The sequence below is a fragment of the Hypanus sabinus genome, chromosome 10 (genome assembly GCF_030144855.1).
Source record: "Hypanus sabinus isolate sHypSab1 chromosome 10, sHypSab1.hap1, whole genome shotgun sequence".
Taxonomy (NCBI): Eukaryota; Metazoa; Chordata; class Chondrichthyes; order Myliobatiformes; family Dasyatidae; genus Hypanus; species Hypanus sabinus.
Window position 1 is genome coordinate 22,242,153 of NC_082715.1, and position 27,379 is coordinate 22,269,531.

At 39.9% G+C, this 27,379-nt stretch overlaps 1 protein-coding gene across 1 annotated transcript in view; it reads right to left on the minus strand.

Moving 5' to 3' along the window:
* The window catches only part of LOC132400263 (triadin-like), a 264,638-nt gene that overhangs the window by 176,079 nt on the left and 61,180 nt on the right, over positions 1-27,379 (minus strand). The window contains exons 10-14 of the mRNA XM_059981238.1: positions 27,051-27,089; positions 23,477-23,515; positions 13,825-13,863; positions 9,707-9,745; positions 5,729-5,755 (exon numbers count right to left, since the gene is read on the minus strand). Coding sequence (XP_059837221.1) covers positions 5,729-5,755; positions 9,707-9,745; positions 13,825-13,863; positions 23,477-23,515; positions 27,051-27,089 — 183 coding nt within the window. The remainder of the gene's footprint in view (positions 1-5,728; positions 5,756-9,706; positions 9,746-13,824; positions 13,864-23,476; positions 23,516-27,050; positions 27,090-27,379) is intronic.

Below are 27,379 nucleotides of genomic sequence, written 5' to 3' on the forward strand. Positions count from 1 at the left end.
AAGACCTCAAGTTGATCAAAACCCACAATCAATCTTGATAAAATGCTTAAGATATCAAGATAAAGAAAAGATCCTGAAGGCAGCTGCCCAAAATGCCAGAAAGAGAAACGGGCCATTGATGATAGAATGGAAAACAGTTCTTTTCTATCCTGATATAAGTTATGACCTTTTGAAGAGAAAGAAGGAATTTAACCCAGTGAAAAAAGTTCTTTGGGAAAAGGGTTATAAATTTATATTGCACCACCCGGCAACCATGATAATTTTTTTGGATGATGGAAAAAGAAGATCTTTTACTGATTATCAGGATGCGGAAGAATTTGCACAAGAACTCCCAAATATTCGCTAACCACAGCCAAAGATTTAAAAGCGAAATGGATTAAAGATGAAGACAGGGACAGTGAATGGAGTTGATGGATGTTTAAGGACAGAAGAATATTTAAATATATTCTTAATTATATGATACAGGGGGAGAAAGGTAAAAATTTGAGAAATATTAATCGAGAGTAGTGATATTATTTTTTCTTCTCATATATACTTTTTTATGTTACGGGGAGCAGGGGGAACTTCAGATTGATTGCTATGGGATTCATGTGTGTAATCATGGCAATTGCCATGACTCACACAACGGAGGGGGATAATGTTGTGTTTTTTCTTTATTCACAACATTAGTAGAGGGTATTTTGTTTTTTTTATAATCTATTTTTCTTTAATCTTTCTTTCTTTGCCTGGACAATTGGGGGGGAGGGAGACACATAGCAACACGAAGAATTTTAAAAAGATTACCCAAGGTACTACAAAAGTTGAAAAGTTAGGTATTACTATCGACTGAAATAACCCTGTTAAAAATAATGAACAATTTACTGAATTTTTAAAATTTTAATGTTAATGGGCTTAATGGACCAGTGAAAAGAAAAAGAAATTTAACATACATTAAGAAAATGAAAAAAGATACAGCTTTTAGCTGCATTCCGTTTGAATAAATTACTTATAATTTAAGAGATAAATATGAAATATTTCTGAAAATTTGGCAGCCTTATTTACAAAAGATAGGATTAAATATATGGGTGCTCTGAAGATAAAATTATTGGTTATTTGGGGAAAGAAATAAATATATATACTAAAGTTATTATGAACTCCATGAAGCATGTGGGGATCTTCCGATATCCAGGCATTCTTCTTTTCTTTCTTTCTTTTCTCCTTTTTTTCTCCTTTTACAGGGGGGAAGGATTTTTTAGGGGGGAAGGGTTAAGGGGACGGAGGAAGGGTTGATAATTCTTTTCTTCCTTCTGTAACCATTTGAAAATTCAATAAAAAAATTATTTAAAAAAAAGGAATTGTATGAAACCATCAGCACGCTGGAGACTGTACACCCGGTGGCTGCTTTCATCGTCACTGGAGACTTGAATTGAGCACCGCTGACTGAAGTCTCTCTGAAGTTTCGTCAGTACATCCAGGTGAATACATGAGGACATAGCATACTCGACCACAGCTACTCACCATTCCACAATGTTTACAAAATGCTCCTCCGTCCACCGTTTAGGAAGTCTGACCACACCTCCATCTTGCTTCTGCCCGTGTACAGGCAGAAGCTGAAGCGAGAGGTGGCCATAGGTAAAACTGTTGGACTGACCAATCAATCTCCATGCTACAGGACTGCTTTGATGACGTCAGCTGGAATGTCTTTTGTGATGAGGATGTTTCCGAGTTCATGGAAGGGGTAACGAGCTTCATTCAGAAGTGAGCCTAGGACACCTTCCACCAAAAATCGGTCAGTGTCTCTCCAAACCAGAATCCCTGGATCAGCAGCTTTTTGTGTGCTGAACTCACTGCATGAGACGTAGCCTTTACCATCGGTAACCACCAGGAACTCAAGAAATGCAGCTACGATCTACACAAAGTCGTCGAGGTAGCAAAACAATGATATAGGGGCAAGATCCGGAGACAACTCACCACCAACAACACCTGCAGCATATGGCAAGGTCTGCACACCATCACAGGCTTCACAGTGGTGCTCCCAACATCATTGCCTCTCCCCCAGATGAACTGAACCAAGCCCCGAGGGGAGCCGCTGATGTGACCGGCACCTTGGTCATCTCTGAGGCTGAAGTACGCAGGTGTTTCCAATGAGAGGACAGCCACAAGGAAGTGGGACCGGACGGCATCCCAGGGCAGATACTCAGAGTGTGTGTGACGCAACTGGCTGGTGTGTTTGCAGACGTCTTTAACCTCTCCCTCTCACAGCACAGAGTGCCCTCCTGCTTCAAAACATCCACCATGTTTCTGTACCTAAAGAATACTAATGTAACATGCCTGAATGACTGGTGTCCTGTCACACTCACCTCAATAGCAAACAAATGCTTTGAAAGGCTGGTCAAGGACTGCATTTGCAGCATGTTACCACCCAAACTGGACCCCCTACAATTCGCCTACCGATGCAACCGATGGACAGATGACGCAATAGTCACAGCTCTACATATTGCACTTCAACACCTGGAAAAAATGGATGCTTATCTCAAATACTCAATTGCTACTTGGAACCTAACCCTCTGATTGCTCTTTTCGGTACTCTAGGAAAAGTTGACATGCACCTGACTCCGACTGAGCGTCATACATTGTCTGACGCCTCTCTTTTGGCTAGACATGCAGTCCTTCTTGGGAGGAGAGATGCTGCCCCACCCACTCATGCTCAATGGCTCGGAGACATTATGTCCTGCTTAGACCTTGAAAAGATTCATTATTCACTTCTTAATTCAGACATAAAGTTCCAAAAGGTGTGGGGAACTTTTCTTGAATATTTTCATAATTCACTTTTAGGTTAAGGATGCATTCCTCCCTTTTATTCGTTTGCATTTAAATTCCTTACTTCCAGCTTCTTACAGTTAAGATTTACATTTTTATTTGATGTGTAAACATATTATAGTTCTGGTAGCAGGCAATATAGCTTCTTTTTATAAATACAGCTCTGTGGTGACAAAGTTCTGATAACTTTTTTATATATCCTAAGGGTAGTGGGAGGGTAACTAACTTTATACGATTCTGCTATGGGTGCTTTTTCTTAATTGTTATGAACTGTTCATTTGATATGTTTGTTTTGTACTGTATAAACCTCTTTTTTATTGTTTTGTCGCATTGTAGAAACTCATTAAAAATTAATTAAAAAAAGAAATTAAAGAAGGATGCTTATGTGAGAATGCTGTTCTTGGACTACAGTTCAGCATTCAACACCATAATTCCCTCCAGGCTTGACAAGAAACTCAGAGACTTCGGCCGTCACCCTGCTAAATCACCAACAGGCGGTAAGAGTCGGCTCCCTCACCTCTGCCCCTCTGATCCTCAACTCAGGAGCCCTCCAGGCTGTGTCCTAGGCCCCCTCCTTTACTCTCTGTACACACATGACTGTGTTGTCACCCACAGCTCCAATCTGCTAATTAAATCTGCAGATGATACTATATTGATTGGCCTTATCTCAAATAATAACGAGGCAGCCTACAGAGAAAATGTCATCACCCTGACACAGTGGAGTCAAGAAAACAACCTGCCCCTCAAAGTTGCAAAAACAAACACGCTGGTTGTATACTACAGGAGGAACAGTTCTCTGTGGATTGTCACTTTGTCGTGGGGGAGAAGCTTGAGTGGTCCTGAGATCCCGAGGGCGATGCCGTCTGGATCTGTGCTCCTGGTAGGGTCACCCATGGCGATAAGGTCGAGGGTGAGTTCCCTGACAAAGAACAATCCAACCAAGATCTCAATGGTGGAACAGGTGGATGAAGTTACTTTAAACCCAGTGGCTGTGAAGGCGGATGAAGGCTGCAACAAATCCATCAGCCCCAATTGTTGTGGTTTCCATGCCATTGGAATCAGTTGGTTGATTTGTGAAGTATTGTGTGCTTCTTGGAGTGCAACATCAAGTACACGTTAAACAAATATATGCACAGGCATCTTCAAATAGATCAATGGAATGAAGACCATCATCCTCGACCTCGAGGGATAGCCACGACGACAATAGAAGGAACAGAGACAGGCTAACCCCTATTGACATCAATGAATCTGGGGTTGAGAGGGTGAAGTGCTTTAAGTTCCTCGGTATACACATATCGAGAAACACATCAAAAAGCTCAATAGTGACTCTTTCCATAACCATAACCATAACAAGTACAGCATGGAAACAGGACACCTCGGCCCTTCTAGTCCGTGCCAAACTCTTACTCTCACCTAGTCCCACCGACCTGCACTCAGCCTATAACCCTCCATTCCTTTCACCTCAAACAGTTCAAGAAGTTCGGCATGAGTCTCCAAATCCTAAAGACGTATTACAGGGGCACAATTGGGAGCATCCTGACTGGCTTCATCACTGACTAGTATGCGAACTGTACTTCCCTTATTCGCAGGACTCTGCAGAGAGTGATGCGGACAGCCCAGCGCATCTGTGGATGTGAACTTCCCATTATTCAGGACATTTACAGCCACAGGTATGTAAAAAAAGGGCCAAAGGATCATTGGAGACCCATATTATCCCAACCACAAACTGTTCCAGCTGCTACCATCCGGAAAATGGTACCGCAGCATTAAAGCCAGGACCAACAGGCTCTGGGAGAGCCTCTTCCACCAGGCCATCAGACCGATTAATTCACACTGACACAATTGTATTTCTAAGCTATATTGACTGTTCTGATGTATATCTTCCTGTACGTACTATTTATTACAAATTACTATAATTTGCACATTATACATCCAGACGGAGATGTAAAGATTTTACTCCTTGTGTGTGAAGAATGTAAGAAATAAAGTCAATTCAATTCAATCTGAATAGAAGTAAAGATGAGGAAAAATTTCTTTAGCAACAAGATGTGAATCTTTGGAATTCATTGCTACAGACAGTGGTGGAGGCCAAGTGATTGGGTATGACTAAAGCAGAGGTTGATAGACACTTGATTAATAAGGGAGTCAAAGGTTATGGAGAGAAGGCAGGGGAATGGTGTTGAAAGGCAAAATAAATCAGATACAGCAGACTCAATGGATTGAATGGCCTTATTTTGCTCCTGTGTTGTATGGCCTCAAGCTGTATTTTGTGTTAGCTTTTCAAATGCACCTTAATTGTATGTGTTGGAACCAATAAAAGTTGCAGCATTTGTCCTGAGCACTAACAACAGTTTTTCCTCTCAGCTCACCTCTCTAATAAATAGTTGTTCATATTTATACCTCAATTTCCTTCTCATGCTTCAATTTCAGACTGAACAGATGGCAATTTAATTGGCAACATCAAACAAAAAAAAACAGTAATAAACTTTAAGTGGGCTGCTAAAAGGCCATTTCCCAATTCATTCTTCCTGCTTTCTTGCTGATGACTACCCATGCAGAATGGCCATTTTGATTTGGCATGGAAATGAATGACAGAAAATAGGTCAGAAGTGAAAGCAAATTGGATTTATGACATTTTCGCTTCATGGCTGTGCACCTACTTGCTCCTGGTCCCTGTTAATGATGAAAAGAGAACCGGTAGCAGCTGCTGGTGATCAGCTGTTAAGAATTTCTAATCCATTATGCTCCGCCACCTGTTCAAGTGGTGCCACAGAGCTGGGCCAAATCCAACTGGAAAAAGATATGCATCTGCAGCTTTTGTATAAAAAAATACTGAGCCCATATCTCAAAGTAAAATTTGCTTCTTAATCATAGACAGAAGTAAGTTATATGACCCTTCAGTGTTTCTTTTTAGGTCATAAGAGCTTACCTGAGGCTTTTTCTTTAGTAGCTTTAGCTGAAAGACAAGATGAGAGAAATGAGTAGCATAATGCTGGATAAAACAAAACTATAGTAGTATATTTATCAGCCTATCCATTGGCAAGTGAGACAAAACTTTATACATCAAATGTAGAAGAATGGAAGGCAGGATAAAAAGTAAAAGATAAGCATTGGAAAAATATAATTAATTACAGTACTTTGTTTTCCATAAGAGGATAAATAACCCATAAGATGGCAAGCTCATCTCACACTTATTTGAGATGACCCAGGTCTGCAATGCAACTCCAGTGACCCACATCCCAGCCCTTTGCTATTTAAGTATAGTTTGTTTCCTTGTGACTGCATGGGCTTCCCCTGGGTTCACCTCTTTCTGCTCGAATACCAAAGATGCACTGTATGGAGGTCATGGTAGAACTGACAGTTCCATGGAAAGATTGGATTGATGAGGCATTAGAGCGAGAAAAAGCCAAATACTAGGGGCTTGTAGAGCAGTGCCAGAGACAGGGGTGGAGGGCACGATGTGAGCCTAAAGAGGTAGAGAATACAAGTTTTGCTAGCTGTTCACTGTGCAGGACCTACTCTCTTCTAGGCATTACAGGGGCTACAAAGCAAAGAGCCATCAGGACCATCATAGAGACTGCTGTGCGAGTCTAGATGGCTATTGATCAAGATGTGTGACCCATGGACGAATACTGCTGGGACACAGCTGATCAACCCTGTCTAGTTGCCTGGGAGAGAGTGTCTGGTGTTGAAAGATCTGAAACACCCGATGACCCCACTGACGAGGTGGCCCAGTGCATCCTAAAATGCATCTCAGGAGCATTATAATATGATAGGCTAATTTCCTATAATGTGTAGCTAAATAGTGGAACTTGGTGGGGGGAGGTGGGAAGGAAGTTGCTCAGAACGTTGGGAGAAAAAGCATGATTTGGTTTGGATTAATGTAAATGTTTGGTACAGACCAAGTGAGCTGAAGGACATATTTCCATGATTTATTGATCTTTGAAAATCCTGGGCCATTTTCTTTTCATTCAATGCTAGCTTCTTTCACGTGATTATGAAGACCAAATGTATTTGGTAATTGAAAGCTGATAACCTTTTAGCCTAAATTTTATAGCATTCACAAGGATAAAACACAACTCCAAATATTTTTGTTCTTTATCCCAGAATTGAATACATAGCATATAGAATTCCATTTGTATCAGCAAGTTTGCTAATAATAATTATAACTTTATTTATATAGCACCTTGTATACATTAAGGTGCAGACTCAGAGCTTTATATAGAATGCAAAGATAATTAAATAGTCAGAAAAATACAGAACAAAATTAAAAATCATAAGACAAATATTATATTAAATAAATTGAAATCAAATATCATCATAATCATATGCCATGTCATATGAGATAGACAATCATGGCCTTTGACCATGATTTCTCTTAGCAAAAATCGAATATGCCACATTATAAAAATGCAATCAATATTAACAGGCATTAAGTAAACCTATAAGTAGGTCAAATTAAAGAAGTAGGGTTTTAGAGGTGTCTTCACATATTCCACAGTACTGGCCTGGCGTATCTCAGTCGTAAGAGTATTCCAGATTTTTGGTGACAAAAGCAAAAGGCCGCATCTCCTGTTCTTATATGCTTGTTCTATGAACACTGAGTAAAACCAGTATTCACGGATCTAAGATTACGATTAGGGATGTAAGGAAACAGACACTCCGGCATATATGAAGGAGTAAGATCATTCAGAGACTTATATACAATTAAGGGAATTTTAAAATTGCTCCTAAAGGACACAGGCAGCCAGTGTAATGATGCCAAAACAGGTGAAATGCCCATAATTTCTTTTTTTGGTTAAGATTCTTGCTGCTGCAGTTTCAACAAGCTGCAGCTGATTTATACCTTTCTTAGGCAGTTCTGAAAAGTGTGTTTTACAGATGTCTAATCAGCTAAAAACAAAAGTGTGTATCTGCATCTTGAGACGTTATAAGGAGTGGAACTCATGCAATGTCCCTTAAATGAAAGAACATAGACTTAATAATATGGTTAATATGTAATTTGAAATTTAGCTCAGAGACAATAATAAGGCCTATTTCATTTTTACTTCTGGCTCAATATGCCAGATGATCGTTTATTTCTAAAATTCACACTTTTTATATTGCTAGGAATAACCAAAATTTCTGTTTTATCCCCCCTAATTAGCTTAAGGAAATTCAACCTCATCCATTCCATAAAGCCAGTAAGACACAGGCCAGTGGGTTTAGAGCCTCAGGGTCATCTGACACAATAGACAAATATGGTTGTGTGCTGCCTGTGTTGCTATGGGAATTCACTTTGGGTTTTGAAATAATTTGATCTAATGGGACCATGTAGAATGAGAACAAAATGGGCCAAGAATTGATCTTTGAGGCACACCAAACACAAGATTGTAGATTGTAGACACACAATCACCACTGTTAACAAAGAATATTCTTCTTGTTATTGAAGATTGAAACTAGCTTAAGGCAGAAAGGCCTACCCATTGACTAAAGAAGTTTATGAGAATGCTGAGATCTATGGTATCAAATGCTGTGCTCAGATCTCAGAGAACAAGGAATGCAGTTTCTGTACTATGATTTGATTGAAAACCTGATTGCAACTCGTCAAGAATAGACCTTTTAATTCAGGTAATCACTTAATTGTCAAAAAACAACTTTTCTAAAATTTTACTTAGAAAAGGCACGTTGGAGATAAGTCAAAATTGTCCAAACCAGAGCATTCTAGATCTTTTTGTAAAGCAGGGATCAAACTACTGCAGTTTTTAAGGAAAAATACCAAAAACTAGTGAGCAATTAACAATGTTGAGTAGACTGTCAATTACTGCATCCGAAATTTCTAGTAAAAAGCCTGTGGGAATAGGATCAAGGATACCAGTGAACAGTTTTAGCTGAGTAATTATTTCTCGAAGTTTTGATAAACTTTTTTATTAAAGGAGTTTAGTTCACAGTATTGAGCTCCTTGAGGTTCAATAAGGTTTATTCTTGAGGTCTGTTTTATATTACATCATATGAACAATTTAAAGTTCCTGGGTGTCAGTATCTCTGAGGACCTAACCTGGATGCACCATATTGACGCAGCTACAAAGAAGGCAAGACAGCAGCTAAATTTCATGAGGAGTCTGAGGAGATTTGGTTTGTCAGCTAAAACACTCAAAAACCTCTACAAGTGTACCATGGAGTGCATTCTGACGGGCTGCATCATCTGGTATGGCTGGGATAGGAGGCACAAGATTGACAAAACTTGTAAAATCAGTCAGCTCCGTTATGGGTACTAGCCTTCGCAGTATCAAGTCATCTGCGAGGAATGGTGCCTCAGGAAGGCAGTGTCCATCATTAAGGACCCCCATCAGGAAGGTGGTCGAGAAGGCTAAAGGCACAGAGTCAGCGACTCGTGAACAGCCTCTGCCCCTCTGCCATCTGATTTTCAAGTGGACATTGAACCCATGAACATTACCTCACTACTTTTTTATTTGTTTTATTTTTGCACTACTTATATCAATTGTCTATTTAATATGTCTATTTAAATGTCTATTTTATATATATATATACTTACTGTAATTCAGATTTCTTTCTCTATATTTTTTATCATGTATTTCATTGTACTGCTGCCAGAAAGTAAACAAATTTCACGACACATGCCGGTGATAGTAAACCTGATTTTGATATTATTTATTTTTTCTACAAACAAATGTAGCTAAACGCTCATTTTTAGCCTCAGATGCTTTCAGCTTTCATCAATAATACAGGGATAGCACATAATATTCCTATGCATGACACTGAGCTCCATTCGTCTGAAACTGAGCTCTTATCTTCTTGGTACATACTCTCAGCAACTTCCACATTACTGAGACGAAGAAATGTAGCCAGTGTGGGGACCATCAGCTACTCTATTGCTTTTAAGAGCATACACACTCAATTGTTTTACCTTTTGCTGCAGCTGCAGGTTTCTTCTTCTCTTCTTCTTCTATAAAACAATAATGATTATGATTTAGAGGCAACACGAGTGAACCTACAGATGCTGGAAATAAATAAAAACACACAATGCTGGCAGAACTCAGCAGGCCAGACAGCATCTATGGGAGGAGGTAGTGACGACGTTTCAGGCCGAAACCCTTCATCAGGAGACAACCCTTCTCTCCTGATGAAGGGTTTCGGCCCGAAACGTCGTCACTACCTCCTCCCATAGATGCTGTCTGGCCTGCTGAGTTCTGCCAGCATTTTGTGTTTTTATGATTATGATTTATTTCCTTTACTTTCCATGTTTCTGCAGATCCATATTAAACATATCTAATGTCTATTTTATAACCTCCCTGTTAAAGCAGAGCTAAGACACTTAATTATCTGATGAAGTAATTTTACCTCCTCTGTCCAACATCTTTGTGAGTAACCGAAAAACCACAGCAGAGTTGGTAAGTAGCAACTTATTCAGGAATTTTTGTTTGCATTTCTCCTAGCCAACCACAAGGAATGACTCAACAGATATCCATTAATAGCAGCTTGGAAGAGAAATGTTATCACTTATCACATTATTTTTGTGAGCAACAAAATAGAATCTTAATTAATGTCCTTACAATTCACATCCAGACTTCTGTTCTGCCCTCTCTGCACGTACAATTTTGACAGTATGGAAGACAGTGAGAAGGCAATTCATATTTTTTATTTATTCATCTATAAGGTGTAATCTGGCAATGCCATCACTTATTTTCTGTTCCTAAGTGGCTTTGAACTGAAGAGATTGGTATGAGCCAACCTGATGGGTTAGTTTTGTAGGCCATACTGATGGGGATGGCTTATTTCATTCCTTCCCAATGGGCTTCATAAAATCCTCAAATGTTATTGTTACTATCATAAAATCTAGCTTTTTATTGTGTGTAATTCAACATTTATTTAATTGCTCGAACTTAAATTCCAGTTCTCAGGATTAATTTTCTAGCATTCTGAATGATAGTTCAGTAACTTAACCACTATATTTCTCTTTCTAGAGTATGTAAAATTAAACAGCAAGCATCCCTTATGTTTATATTATTTGCTTAAAATCATACAGTACATTGTAGTTCCTGTGGTGCTGTAGGCTTCAGGTATGAAAGCAGGCCTTAACCAGAACATTGAAACTTTATCAAGATCAGTTAAAGGCAACCCAACCTGGTGGGCTGGTGCTGGGACATCCAAGGTTCTAGAGCCCTGAAGAAGGGTCTCTGCCTGAAATGTCGACTGTTCATTCACTTCCATAGATGTTGCCTGACCTGCTGAATTCCTTCAGCATTTTGCATGTGCTGCTTCTTCCAGAGAGGTTTTGCTTAAGGTGTTATCTTTTAATAACTTATTCCATCTCACTCTAGCTATCCTCACATTTCTTCCTACACAACCCCTATTAAACACCATTCCGCCAATTGCGGGTAATATCTTCAGCCTTTCACAAGAGTTTCTGTAACCAGCTCATTTATTTGACCAACAGTTCTTGCCAATGCAATATTCCATTGATTAAGTCTGTAAAATTATTTCTTCTGTTTTCCACTCCAAGGCCTACAGCTATTAATAATCTTGCACACTATTGTTCCTCTCTGCATTTTCTCCAAATTCAAATCCTTTTCCAGCTATACCATCATTTCTTCTCTGAACCAAGCCTGCATAATATATTTTCACCTCTGACATCTCATCCACTCTAACCTCCATTATCTGCTCTCCTGAGTACCTGAGTATCTGCCCCATGGACAAACCCTTCCTCTGAACAAATCCTCATCTCATATATATATATAATGTGGTCTCATTGAGAGGGAAGGAATTTGAATGGCAGGGTACTGAACAATAATACTCGTTAAAACTCTATAAAAATAGTTACATTGGGAAAAAGAAACCTAGGCTTTAATAACACATCCTTGCAAATGTGGAACAAATTGAAATTTGAATATAACTATAGTATATTTGATGAAAATTACCAATAAAAGTTTCCATCCAATGTATTCCGTTCTGTAGTACCGAGCTACTTAAATTTTATAATTTTTCATCTACTCTACACAAATAACGTTATAATATCTACTACAACTTCAGTGAATCCTTTTTATGGTTTACTTGTTTTGTATATAACATATGTAACCCTCAGGCTCGGCTGCCGGCATTAATCTAGGGGAAGACAGTCTCTGGCCCCACCAAACTTGTGAAATCTTGTTTGTGTGGATGCTGCATGGCATGTTGCCCTATTACAAAACCATACCACAAAATATCAGACAGTACACAATATTCAATTAAACACTTGAGCTTCATAATTCCTAATTTGACTATGAGGTTAGTATTGTGTCTAAGTCTCCTCTGAAGGTGTAGTTCATTCTGTTTGAAAGCCATTGTCATCTTGCTGATTGGTTCATTTAAAGTTTGTGATGCTCTTTTCCCTTTAGTTAGCTTTTGGGTGCAATGGAACCCGTCTCTGGTTCTGGGCATCCTGGGGGTATAAAACATGGGACGTGCAGAGGGTTCACTCTCTTTCTTTCCTGTCACCAATGGGGACTGACTTCAGGCTGAGTTTGCAACTAGTCCTGAAGGACCACTGAGAAAGAACATTGTTGACATTGACAGGCCCCTCCTATCCCCATGGTTTGTTTAGTTAAGTATCTGTTAGTTGTATGCTTACTTCTTGGGTTTTATAAATCGGTGTTTAGCATAGTATCTGATGATTCAAAGGAACTGAATGCACGGTGTAGTGGTTTTTTGGATAGCTTAGGCGAATACTTGTTTAGCTAGATGCCCAATGTAGTGTTTCACTGCTGGTTCGCTAAATAAATACCTCACATATGCATTTTTAATTCTATGTCCCTCTTTCACTCATTGGATCTGTGAACCTGCTCTCCCACTTTACACCAAGAAAGGCAACACTTGATAAAACATGAAAAATGCAAATGGTAAGTTGTCTTCCACAGCGAGAGGATTTGGGTAAATGGCCATTTTCAACACCTTGGTGAAACCATGTCTGGGATGTTAATATCCTTTTTAAAGAAAAGATTTATTTGTATTAGAGAGAGTGCAATGGATGTTCAGCATTATGATTGATAGGGTGAAATTAGGTTTGTATTCATTAGCAATTGGAAAAAAAGAGGTGGAATATTGATTAAAATTTACATAATACTGACACAGTTAGACAGAATGGATGCAGGGCGCATATTTCACCTTGTCTGGGTGTCACAATGAATGGTTACAGATGGAGAGTACAGGCAAGAGATAGAGGATGAATAAAATTATATTTACTTGGAAGGTGGTAAACCTCTGGAACTAATGACCACATGGGATTGTCGAATCTCACTTATTTTAGGAGATACTAACTCTCTGAATATAAAATGCTTCAAGAAGTATATGCTCAAAGAATGTACATGAGTGTCATAATTGCAGTGATAGATGGAGATTCAAAGGGTTGAATGGAGCAGACTCCTTCCCATGTTCGATATTTTTATGTTCCCATCAATAATTACAACAGATACACACTGATAGTGCTATTACCCTGCATTCATACAGACATAAATTTATTGTCAAGAATTCAATTGTCTGCTGCTAAACACTTGCTGCATCATTAGGCCCAATTTTGACAAGTTTCATGAACATTTACCTGAAACAATTCATCAATGCCATGCAATTTATTCAATCCATACAGAAATGGACCGTAAATGATACAGAGAAAACAGTAGAGATCTTTAATTCTAGATGATAACAAGTGAAGGAAAGTGCTTGTTGTCTATTCTTATACCCATAATATTTCCCCACCCCATTATCATTTCAAATCACTTGCTGCTTAAAATTGCATGCATTCTTCCATTTTCACAATAAAATAACTATTCTAATTTACTATTTAGCTCTAAATCCAGAAAAAAATTACTTTGATGAATATTTCAGTGCATTCAAACCGAGATCACAAAAGAGAGAACGCGATTCCAAATGTGATGCTGCAATAGTCAATATCTCTAACTATTCACTCCAGCAAGACTCAGACTGGAAATATACTCTCAATAATACCCAATGTCCTTCTATATTGCAATGAACAAAAAAAAATGGAAACTCTACCTTTCACAACAACAGCTGCCATCTGTTGTTTTCCTTTTTCTATAAAACAGAATTTTAAATGTATTTCAGAACTTTAGTTCCTTCTTGACGAACACTAGTAATGCATTGATAGCCTAAGAACACAAGAATACTAAGTGATAATCACGTGACTAAAAATATAAGCTATGAAGCCCTCAGAGGTATAGTCACAGCTAATATGCCTGGACCACATCTGAACTTGGTCACAGTCCCTGAACAAGTTCTTAGATTCAAGGAAGTGCCACAAGAAGGGTTTAGTTTTGGCAAGGAGTGTATGTCTCCAAAGACACTCACAAATGTCTGCATATGAACTGTCAAGAGCATTCTAACCAGCTGCATCACCATCTGGTTTGGGGTGGGGCAGGGCTACTGCACAGATTGAAATAAGTTGTGGAGAGTAGAAAACTTCAGATCCATCATGGGCAGTCACCATAGTGTCCAAGATGTCTTCAAGGAGCAATGCCTCAAGAAGGCGGCATCCATCATTAAGGACCCCCATCAGCCAGGACATGCCTTGTTCTCATTATGACCATTAGGAGGGAGGCACTGAAGTCTGAATGCGCATACTCAATGTTTCAGGAACATTTTCTTCCCCCCGCCATCCGAATTCTGAATGGGCATCGAACCCATGAAAACGTCCTCACTACATCTTTGCTTTCACTACTTGTTTAATTTAACTAGTTAATATATGTATTGCTGGAAAGAAGGTTCTTGAGAAACTGAAAAGTCGGAAGGTAACAATTGATACTAAAGTGTACAATCATCACAACGATATTTGATTCAGGGAGCATGAAGAGCAGAATCAAATATCGCTGTGATGATTGTATGCTCTAGTATCAATTGTTTGATGACAATAAAGTAAAGTAAATAAATCACCTGGATCAGATGGCGTACACCCAAAGTTCTAAAATACGTGGCTGAAGAGATTGTGGAGGCATTAGTAATGGTCTTTCAAGAATCACTAGATTCTGATGGTTCCAGAAGACTGGAAAATTGCAAATGTTACTCTACTCTTCAAGAAGGGAGAGAGACAGAAGAAAGGAAACCGTAGGCCAATTAGTCTGACCTCAGTGGTTGGCAAGATGTTGGAGTGGATTAGTAAGGCTGAGGTCTCAGGGTACTTGGAGGCATATCATAAAACAGGCTGTATCAGCATGGTTTCCTTGTCTGACAAAACTTTTGGAATTTTCTGAAGAAATAACAAGCAAGATAAACAAAGGAGAATTGGTTGAAGTTCTGCACTTGAATCTTCAGAACGCCCTTAACAAGGTGCCACGCATGAGGCTGCTTAACAAGCTACAAGCCTATGGTATTACATGAAGGATTCTAGCACGGATAAAGCAGTGGCTGATCAGCAGGAGGCAAAGGGTGGGAATAAAGGGAGTATTTTCTAGTAGGCTGCTGGTGACTAGCAGTGTTTCACAAGGGTCTGTGTTGTGCCCAATTCCTTTTTACATTATATGTCAATGATTTGGATGATGGAATTGACTGATGGCTTTGTTGCAAAGTTTGCTGATAATACAGAGAAGAGGAGGAATTTCTTTAGCTAGAGGGTGGGAATCTTAAGGCAAAGGCTGATAGATTCTTGATTGGTCGGGGCATGCAGCAATATGGGGAGAAGGCAGGAGACTGGGGCTGAAAGATGATGAAACAGACATGATGAAATGGCTGAGCAGACTTAATGGACAAATAGACTAATTCTGTTCATATATATTATGGTTGTATGGTCTTATATCTCGTATAATTCACTTTTTTTCTCTCTATTATTATGTATTGCATTGTACTGCTGCCTCAAAGATAACAAATTTCATGACAAATTTAAACCTGAATCCGATTCAGATTGCTCATCATTCCCAACTGGAAATGAGATCAAGCTTGTCAAGATTGTGGCACATCATTGTGTCATGAGTGCCAATAACAAAGTCACTCTCATGTTTTTTTCTCAGTCAGGAGAAGTTGTTGTTTAAAGTCTTGTTATAAGCTTCACTTGAGCTATTTCATGTAATTCCAGAATACTGCAATGGGAACACTTTGGCATAAAAGTAGATGCTGCAAAGATTGAAAGAACAGCCTTCTTTTAATGAGCAGCTGAACTACCATGTGTAGGCATGGAAAATGGCACCATAACAAAATAAATAAACAAAACTTCAATAATACAACTGCCAAAAATATAGATGGCATACAGGACTTAAGGTTAGAAGGAGGTAGGTAACCAGATGGCTTTGGTTTAATGAGATTGGTTATTAAATGTAATAGTATATCTGAATTGTGTAGACAGATGTAATAAAAATTCAAAAGTCAACTAGGTGATGTTAGACAGAGAAAACAATTGAGATATGTGAGACAGAGAACTGTTTGTTTTCTATCGAGATTTATGGAACAGCAGATGGACCATGATAAAATATTCTTGTTCTCTCTGTAATCCATTTACTGTCTTCCTTCCCATTATGTTCAAATCTTTAACAGCCTGCTTCTAATTCCCGAGGAGCACACGGTACCAATTGATCATTTGACTTAACTACTCCCTAAGTCTAAGTCGATGTTGGCAGCAGATCCAAATTAATTACAGGAAGCTATGACAGTCAATCTGATTTGCCTTAAAATGGATATGGAAATAGATCATTCTGTTTCAAATATTTTATCAAGTTTCTACATTACAATAACATCAGGTGCCCAGCTTTTTTTATGCCATGAACCAGTACCATTAAGGAAGGGGATCATGGACCTCAGGTTGGGAATCCCTGCTTTAAAAGAATGTTCCAAAAGTCAAATCAAATTTATTATCAAAGTACATATACATCATCAGATACAAGCTTGAGATTCATTTTCTTGTGGGCATTCTCAATAAATAGAAGAAACACAATAGAACCAATGAAAAAAGCTACATACGAACTAAAATGGAAGAAAAACAACCATTGTGCAAAATACAAATTGTACAAATACAATAATAATAATAATAATAATAATAAATATGTAATAAGTAATATTGAGAACAGGAGTTGCAGAGCCCTTGAAAGTGAATCCATAGATTGTGGAATCAGTTGGGACCTCAGTGTTTGGGTGTTGGAAGTTTTGCATGCTGGTTCAGGAGCCGGATGGGTTACAGGTAATAACTGTTTCTGAACCTGGTGGTGTAGCAGCTAAAGCCTGTATCTCCTTCTTGATGGCAGTACCAGGAAGAGAGTTTGGCCTGGATGGCGGTGGAGCCCTTGATGATGGATGATGCTTTCCTGCAACAGTGCTCCTTGTAGATGTGTTCATTTGGGTGAAGGCTTTACCTGTGATGGACTACGCTGCGTCCACTACCTTTTGTAGGCTTTTCCGTTCAACGTCATTAGTGTTTCCATGACAGGCCATGATAAATATACTCTCCACCATGTACCTATAGAAATTTGTCAAAGTTTTAAGATGAGATGGCAGATCTTCGCAAAATTTAAGACATTAGAGGTGTTTCCAAGCGTACTCTGTAATGGCACTTATGTGCTTGACCCAAGACAGACCCTTGGCACTGCAAACACCATGGAACTTATAGTTACTGACCTTCTTCACTTCTGATCCCCTGATGAACAGGGAGCTATGACACAAATTTGTGGTGCGCCTGTACAGATGGTGATTGCTGGAGGATGCTGTTGCCAATCAGAACTGACTGAGGTCTGGAAGTGCCGAAAACAAAGATCCAGTTGCACAGGGTGGAATTGAGGCTTAGGTATTGGAGCATTATGATCAGTTATGAGGGGATGATAATGTTGAACGCTGAGCTGTAGTCAATGAAGAGCATCCTAATATATGCATCCTCACTGCCCAGATGTTCCAGGGTTGAGCAAAGAGCCAATGAAATGGCATCCGCTGTGACCTGTTATGATGGAGGCAAACTGGAGCTGATCCAAGTTGCTTCTCGGGCAGGAGTTGATATGTTTCATCACCAACCTCTCAAAGTACTTCAACACAATGGATATAAGTGATACTGGACAATAGTCATTGGGGCAGGTTACCATGGTCTTCTTAAGCATCCATATAATTAAAGCTTGCTTTAAATAGGTGTGTACCTGACACTGCTGAAGTGAGAGATTAAAGGTGACAGTAACCACTCCAGCCAGGTGACCAGCACAGGTTTTTGTATTCAGCCAGTTACACCATCTGGCCCAGATGCTTTCATCCTTCACCCTCTTGAAAGATGCTCTCACGTTGGCCTCCGAGTCTGAAATCACAGGGACATTGGAGGCAGTGGGAGTTGTTGAAGTTGCCTACATGTTCTGTCAGTCAAAGTGAGCAGAAAAGGTAACGAGCTCACCTGGAAGCGAAACCTCATTGTCACATATGCTGCTTGGTTTCACTTTGTCGCAGGTATTAGCTTTCAATCCCTGCTACACCTGTCATGCATCTTTCTGACATTCAAACTTGGGCCAGAATTGCCATTTCACATGTGAAATGGCTTTCCAGACGTCATACCTGGACCGCTTGTACTTTCCTTGGTCTTCAGATCTGAATGCTGCCGAACTAGCCCCCAGCAGCTCGTGGTTCTCTTTGTTCATCCAGGTTGGGGAAGACACCGAATGATGTTGTGGGGACATTCTCATCCACGTAAGTCTTGATGAAGTCTGTGATAACCATTCATTCACATTCTCTGATGAGTCCTTAAACATGGTGAAGCAATCCTCTAGCCACTCTTCTGCCTCTTTGTTGTCCTTGATACCTTGCCCTTCAGCCTCTGTCTGTGTGCTGGCAGGAGGACAGCCAGATGACGAGATTTCCTCAAAATCAAATTCAAGTTTATTTAGCATTCAACCATACATAAATGTAGCCAAACAAAACAACATTCCTCTGGGACCAAGGTGCAAAACACATTACCAACAAAATGCTCCAGGAATGGAACTATAGGCATTCCAAATCATAGTGTAACAGTGGTCGGGTGTGATGGGAGCCATGTTGCTGCTGGCGATACATTGATAATAACTGGCTAGTGATTTCTTCAAGCAGCACTCAATATATCAAGTGTTTGCTTAACATCTGCCTTTGATGGTGTGGAAATTATGGTCAGGATTATGGAAGACAACTCTCTCAGTAAGTAAGATGGATGACACTTAATTATTAGATATTCCAAATCAGGAGAACAAGAATGCCACAAGGCTGCTACGTCCGAGCACCACGAAGAGGTTATCATGAAACACAAATCCCACCTTATGCCCTCCCCTAATGAAATTTTGCCAAATTTTGCTACTATAAAAATGCACAAAGATTTAACTTCAAACAACAGAGATAGATGATTGAACTTAATGGCTTGACTTGCATTGATTTGAATGGTCCAGTCTATGATTAGCTACGGTACTTAATTGATGATTAATGCCACTTCATATAGCTAGCAGCAGCCAGCAACTCCAAATTCAACATGAACCATTCCACATGCAGACAAGGACTTTTGATTTACAGTCCTGATGAAGAGCTTCATCCCAACATGTCAACTGTTTAGTCAACACACCCAAATAGATGCCTCCTGAATCATTGTTCCTCCAGCATTTTATATGTTTCTTCTAAATTTATGTTTTTGTTGGCTCCCAGCATTCACATATGGACTATTTGTTTAGTCAAAGGATGGCAGTAACTCTGAATACAGCAGGTAGGATATTTAATATTCAAAATTTACTCAAAGTAAATTTTATTATCAAAGTACATATATGTCACCATATACAACACCCAGATTAATTTCCCCGTGGAGATACTTAGCAAATCTATAGAATAACAACTATAACAGGATCAATGAGGGATCATCCAGAGTGCAGAAGACAACAGACTGTAACGCAAAAATAATAAATAGCAATAAATAATGAGAACGTGAGATACCACGATAATGAGTCCTTAGAGTGAAATCATTGGGTGTGGGTACATCTCAATAGATGGGCAAGTGAGTGTAATTATTCCTTTTTGTTCAAGAGCCTGATGGTTGTGGGGTTGTAACTGTCTTTGAACCTGGTGGTGTGAGTCCTGAGGCTCTTGTACCTTCTACCTGATGGCAGCAGCAAGAAGAGAGCATGACCTGGGTGGTGGGGATCTATGATGATGGATGCTGCTTTCCTACAGCAGCGTTTCATGTAGATGTGCTCAATGGTTGGAAGGGATTTACCCGTAATGTACTGGGTCGAATCCACTTTTGTTGGATTTTCTGTTCAATGGCATTGGTGTTTCCATACCAGGCTGTGATGCAACCAGTTTCTACCGTGGCTCTTAAAATAGGCACCACAACACAATTAGCAGTTTTATAGTTGTCTACCAGAGACACATCCAAAATGATAAACCAAAATGGCATTGGTTGTACTTCAACATAGCATGTTGGCTGCTGTGCATTTCCTGCCACGGCGTTTAAGGACTTTGTACACTCTTCCTGTGACCATGTGGGTTTCTTCTGCTCCGCTTTCCTCCCACATTTGAAATATGTACAAGTTAGTCAGTTAATTGGTATAATTTGACAATGTGGGCTCATTGTGATAGTTATGGTACTACATCACTAAGGAAGAATTACTTTTGTCTTGTAAGCAGAGACAGTGAGCTGTCGCTTGCCAATTTATCAAACTGACAGTTCCATCACAATTAAGAAAATGCAGAAAAGGACACTTCTTTTTTTTTTGAGCAAAGTACATTTTCATATTAAGCAACAAACTGTCACCTCTGACAGTTCTTTTGCAAAAACAAAGGCCAGAAGTGGCAAACTGGTATATTATTTTTAATACACAGTTTAGCTGAGGACTAACAAAAATAAATTAAAGGAACTCTCCAACTGTTATTCTTAGATACTATTTTTTCTGTCCCATGCACTTTCAGACAACAATGGAGAATTAATTGATTCAATTGACATTATCTGATTGGTTCAAATAGACAATCTCCCTATCTAGTAGAAAGGAAACAACTTAGTGCAATATCGTCCAGAGACATTGTTTGAAAGGCTGATTGTCAGTTTATCAGGTAGCTAAGCTCAGTGCATGCAGCAAAAGGTAGCGACGTGGTGCGGAGGTCAGAATAATACTTCACAGCGCCTCTGAGCCAGGATCTGTGAGCCGCTGTCTGTAAGATTTTTGTACATTCTCCCTGTAACCACATGGGTTTCCTCCCACATTCCAAATACACAGAACACAGAAAATCAACAGCACGTTACAGGCCCTTTGAACCACAATGTTGTGCCGACCATGTAACCTGCTCTAGAAACTGCCAAGAGTTTCCCTACCACATAGCACTCTAATTTTCTAAGTTCCATGTTCCTATCTAAGACCCTATTGTATCCACCTCTACCATCATCACTAGCAGTGCATTCCACACACCCATCACTCTCTATGTGAAAAACTTACTTTTGACATCCCCCTTGTACCTACTTCCAAGCACCTTAAAACTCTGCCTCCTCGTATTAGCCATTTTAGCACTGGGAAAAAGCCTCTGGCTATTCACACAATCAATGACCCTCATCATCTTATACACCTCTGTCAGGTCACCTCTCATCCTCCATCGCTGCAAGGAGAAAAAGCCAAGTTCGCTCAACCTATTCTCATAAGGCGTGCTCTCCAATCCAAGCAACATTATTATAAACCTCCTCTGCACTCTCTCTGTAGTATCCACATCCTTCCTGTAGTGAGGTGACCAGATTAGCATTGGTTCTGGGTATGCTACATTGACATCAGAAGCGTGGTGACAATTGTGGGCTGCCTCTAGCACATCCTCAGACTGTGCTGGTCTTTGAAGCAAATGACACATGTCACTGTAGGTTTTGATGTTTCAACATATATGTGACGAAACTAAACTTTAAGAATGCTTCCATTATGTCACTCTATTATGCACAGTTTTGTCCAGAAATCATTTTATGAATCAATAACATTTTGCAGAGAAGTCCTTTGGAGAATGCTACAAGTCTTTAAAAAATTAGAGCATCCAGCTGTGAGAAAGATTATATTTAAGATTTATTAATTTATGACATATTAAGGTCAGTATTTATTGCTCACCCAGATTTACCCTTAAGCAGATAGTAGTAGGCTCTAGTCTGTGTATCCTCATCGTGCTGTTAGATAACATGATCAACAATTAAAGGCTTGGCTTGGAAGGAAATTACAGCTGAGAATTGGAAGGTGCCATCATTTGAATGGTACATCTTTCAGTCATGGCATGCAGTGGTAGAGGGAGTGTCTGCCTGAAGAGATGCTAATCATATACGTGCTTTGACAGGAACACATCTAACTTTGAGTGCTGTCGAAGCTATATTCATCCAACCGACTGGAAAGCATCCTACCACACTCTCGACTTAAGCCTGTGGCCGGAAAACCTTTGGGAGGCAAGTGTTGAGACATCCACCACAGAATATTCAGCCTCTGAACTGGTTTTGTAGCATTTGTGCGGATAATCCAGTTTCTCTCTGAGTCAAAGCTGAATCCAGGATATAGATAGTCAAGCAATTGGATGTTGGTACTTCATCGAATGTCTAGGTGAGTCAGTATACAAAATTACGAGGGGTATAGATGGAGATATACAAAATTATGAGGATTGTAGAGTAAATTGAGCAGACCTTTTCCACTGAGGTTGGGTGAGGCTAGAACTAGAGGTCATAGGTTAAGGAGGAAAAGATAAATATTTAAAGGGAACATCTTCACTAAGAGATTGGTGGGAGTGTGGAACGAGCCCACAATGAAAGTGGTGGATGTGAGCCAGGATTGATTTCAACACCTAAGAGGAATTTGGATAGGACGTTGTGGGGTGGGGGGAGGGTGGTTATGGTGTTAGGGTACACTTAGGGTCATTAAGATGCTTTCAGCCATTTCCGATTTTCATATGGGGTGAGTTACTGATGGCTGGTTAATGTTAATGTTCTGTAGTGTAATCTGAACCAAATGTTTCAGCTTCATCTTCTGCACTCAGCTTAGATCCACTGTCACTCGAGCAGAGAATAGGTTTCAATCCTCCTTCTCCTCTCATTAGATGGTCAACCACTATTCACAACTTGGTATCCAGTGTTACAGAGATTGACTGTTATCTGCATATCTTAGTTGCCGTTTGCTTTTTGGCACATGTACAGTCACATATTTAAGCTTTGCTGGGCTGAAACCTTGTTTGTTAGGGTGTTTCATGTTGCTCCCAGCATGCTATCACAATTATTCATCAGAATAGGGTTAGTCACTGATGCACCATCAATAACTCTCTCTGAGACGTGAAGGCGAGATATTGGCTTTTATTGACTGGAAGAAAGAACAAGCAGTAGTTGACCACCATACCACATCCTGGAGACTGAGGGCCGGGCTCAGGCCTCAATCGCCTTTATACCAGGGTCTGTGGGAGAAGCCACAGGAGCAGTCAGCAGGGGGCGTGTCCAGACAGGTATCTGTAGTTCACCACAGTCACCTGGCTTGATGGTAACTTAAGAGTAAGGGATATGTCCAGCCATGAGTTACAGGCAGTGCAGTGGCTGAAATTGGTTTAAGGAACCTTATTATAAACAAGGTTTTCTTTAGATATTTGCTACTGTTTAATATTTAAAACAGTTCTGATTAGATTAATGACTCTGCCAGCCACACTAGATATAAGATTATAGTTCTCAATTTATTGTTATACAGGTCTCTGTCATGTGACAACTTGCCAGATAATAGAATTAAATTTTCAAAAGCTTTACCTTTTTCAGCAGTGGTGGGTTTCTGTTTCTTTACTTTCCCTGTGAAAAGAAAACGACATCTTAGTTTTTTCCCTCCACTGCTGATGTACATCCAGAGAGTATTGACAGTGTTGATGTGAAGTGATTGCTCCTTCTTGTGGGAAAACCTAAAGCAAAGGCTCACTGATTAAAAATAAGGCATCACACATACAAGAATAGAGTCCTGTTTTTTTTCCTCAGAAAGTTTCTGAATATTTTAAAGGCAGATATAGACAAATCCAGTACCCAGGCAGCATCTATCATTAAACACCCCTATCATCCAGGGTCTGCCCTCTTCTCATTGGTACAGGAGCCCGACGGCACACGCTCAATGATTCAGGAAGAGCTTCTTCCCCTCTGCCATCTGATTTCTGAGTAGACATTAAACCCACCAATGCTTTTTTAAATCTTTTTTTCACTACTTATTTATATTAACTTTTAATAAATATAAATATATATATAAATTTATTACTGTAGTTTAGTTTTTATAATAATGTATTGTAATGCACTACTGCCATATAACAACAAATTTCACGACAAATGCCAGTGATATTAAACCTGATTCTGATCCTGAGTGCTTGGTATGCAGTAGGGTCGCCTTAAATATGGACTAAGAGTTACAAATAGATCAACCTTGAACTTACTTCTTTGAACAGTCTTGACGGACTAAGTGACCTACAGCTGCTCCTACATTGTATGTGTATATGTCATAGGTTATTGAATCACAGATGCAGTAAGGTTAGGCAACAACACTACTGTTATCCTCAACACTTGTGCCCCACGAGGCTGTGTCCTCAGCCCCCCCTGACTCTGTGGCTACATTTTGCTACAACTCCATCTCCACTTTTGCAGATGAAATCACCGTAGTGAGTCGAATCACAAACAACGATTCGAATACAGGAAAGAGATAGGGAGCCTCCTGACATGGCGTCAAGACAGCAACTTTCCCCTAAGCCAAAGAACTGGCCATTTACTTCAGGAAATAGGGCGGTGCACATGTTCTTGTTTACAGCAATGATGTGAAAAAGCTTATGGAGACCTAGTTTCCAGGAGAAAGCATTACCAATAACATCTCCTGGTCAAACCACATAGATGCCACATCCAAGAAAGTGAAACAGAGCTTCTAGTTCCTTGGAAGGATTAAGAAACTTGACATGTCCCTGTTGATCCTCACCAACTTTTCTTGATGCACTTTCGAGACCATCCTGTCTGGATGCATCACAGTTTGGTATGGCAGCTCTTTGCCGGTAAACACAGGAAATGGTGGACACATCGCAACACATCACAGAAACTACACTTCTTATTGCCTCAGTGTGGTGAACTACATATACCTGTCTGGACACGCCCCCCCCCCCCCTGTTGACTGCTCCTGTGGCTCCTCCCACAGACCCCTGTATAAAGGCAATTGGAGGCACTGCTCCTCCCTCAGTCTCCAGGATGTTGTGTGGTGGTCTCTTGCAGCTAATAAAAGCCTATCATTCTCCTCCCGTCTCCGAGAGTTATTGATGGTGCATCACTCAGTAAAGAGGCCAAAACACTGAAAAAAAAATCCCCTTGGAACATTCACTCTTCTCCCCCTCCAACTGGAGAGAAGTGCAAAATCCTGAGAGCATGTACTACCAGATACTATTTCAGGGTTATAAGACTATTATATGGACCTTTTGTATGATAAGACAGACTCTTGGTTGCACAATCTACTTCAACGTGGTCTTGCATCTTAACATCTGCCTGTACTGCAGTGTCTCTGTAGCTGTGCCTTTTTAGTCTGCACTCTGTTGTTCCAACTTGATGTATGGATGTGATGAAATGATCTGTATGGGTGACTTTCAAAACAATTGCTGCAGCTCAGTACAAGTGATTAACTAATTTACGTGCCTTTCAGCCCACTGTGACCACATCCACACCAATCATTCTACTATTCCAAAGCCTTTGTATTTTTCCCAAAAGCTCCCTTCCGGAAAGTGCTTAAACAAAACAAAATGTTGCACCATTTTACAAGCTTCTTCCCCAGGCAGTTAATCTGATCAACCACTCTAGTTTGCACCCCACCCCCTCTCACTGCACTATACTTTAAACCACGCATTACAACGTTGTTTACATTGTAAGTACATCCTGGTATTTAAGTACTTATGCACATTTTATTCCATATCTGTATTTGAACCTGCATTTTAACTTTACTTTTTAATCACAAACAAGAGAAAATCTGCAGATGCTGGAAATCCAAGCAATGCACACAAAATGCCGAAGGAACTCAGCAGGCCAGGCAGCATCTACGGAAAAGAGGACTGTCAATGCTTCGGGCCAAAACCCTTCGGCAGGACTTTTTATATAATTCATTATTTTTATATTTGTTGAATTTTTTTTTTTGCAGTTGCGCCAACACACCACCGCAAATTCCTAATACATATAAATGTATATGGTAAATAAAGTTGAGCCTTGATTCTTGATCTGCACCTATCCCATTTACCCTCACATGGTTTGTATGCTTGTGCCTTGGCATACAGATACACAAAATTCAATCTTAATAAAGAAGGAAAAGCAACAAGAGATTCAGCAGATGCTGGAAATCTAGAGCAACAACACTCAAATGCTGATGAACTTTGCAAGTCAGGCAACATCTATGGAAATGAATGAATAGTTGCCATTTTGAGCCAAGGCCTTTACTCAGGACTGGAGGGGAAAGGGGGAAAATGCCAGAGTAAAAGGGTAGAGGGAAGGGAAGAAGGACTAGCTAGAAGGTGAAATGTGAAGCCAGGTGAGTGGGAAAAGTACAGGGCTGGAAAAGAAGGAATCTGATAGGATAAGTGAGTGGATTATGGGAGAAAGGGAAGAAGGAGTAGCACAAGAGGGAGGTGAGAGGCAGCCAAGGAGAAGAGGCAAGAGGCCAGAGGAGGGAACAGAAGAAGAGAGAAGGAGGATGGAACTTTTAATGCTAGAAGAAGAAATTAATGTTCATGCCATCATGCTGGGAGCTACCTAGGTGGGTGACGAGGTGCCGTTCCTCCAACCTGATAGCAGCCCCACTGCCACAAAAGAGACCATGAACCGACACATCAGAACAGGAATGGGGATGGGAATTAAAACGGTCTTCCACAAGGAAATTCCACTTTTGGCGGATGGAGCGGAAGTGCTCAACAAAGTGGTCCCCCAATTTACGTCAGGTCTCACCAGTATAGGGAAAGCCACATTGCGACCACTGGATACAATAGACAAGCCCAACAGATTCACAGGTTAAAGGTTACTTCTCCTTTGGGGCCCTGAATGCAGGTAAGGGAGGAGATAAATAAGCAAGTGCAGCATTTCTGTTGCTTGCAAGAATAAGTCCTGGTAGGGAGGAATAGACAAGGAAATGATAGAGGGAGTGATCTCTGTGGAAAGCGGATAGTGGGGGCAGGTAAGATGGATCTGGTGGTAGGATCCCGCTGAAGGTAGAGGCAGCTGTTAATAGCTTTACCAGTGACATTAGTTACAAGATTACAGCTTTCAAATTAGTTTATATTTGTCTCTGTCATGCAACAACTTGCCCATAATAGAATTAAATCTCCAAAAGTTTTACCCTTTTCAACAGTGGTGGGTTTCTCTTTCTTTAGTTTCTCTGTAAAAAGAAAATAGCAACTTAGTATTTTTCCCCCACTCGTGATGTACATCCTAACAATGTCGACAAAGAGAATCTGGAGCAAAGGATCACTGTTTAAAAATAAGATGAGACATATACAGCAACAGAGTTTTAGCATTAATTTTTTCTTGAAGAAAATGATAGAACAATGTCTTTGAATATTTTTAAGACAGAGGTAGTAAAAACCTGGCAAGCTATAGGGTAAACTTGAATAATGAGTTGAAATTACAAATAGATCAACCTTGATCTTATTAATTTGAAGGCTTAAG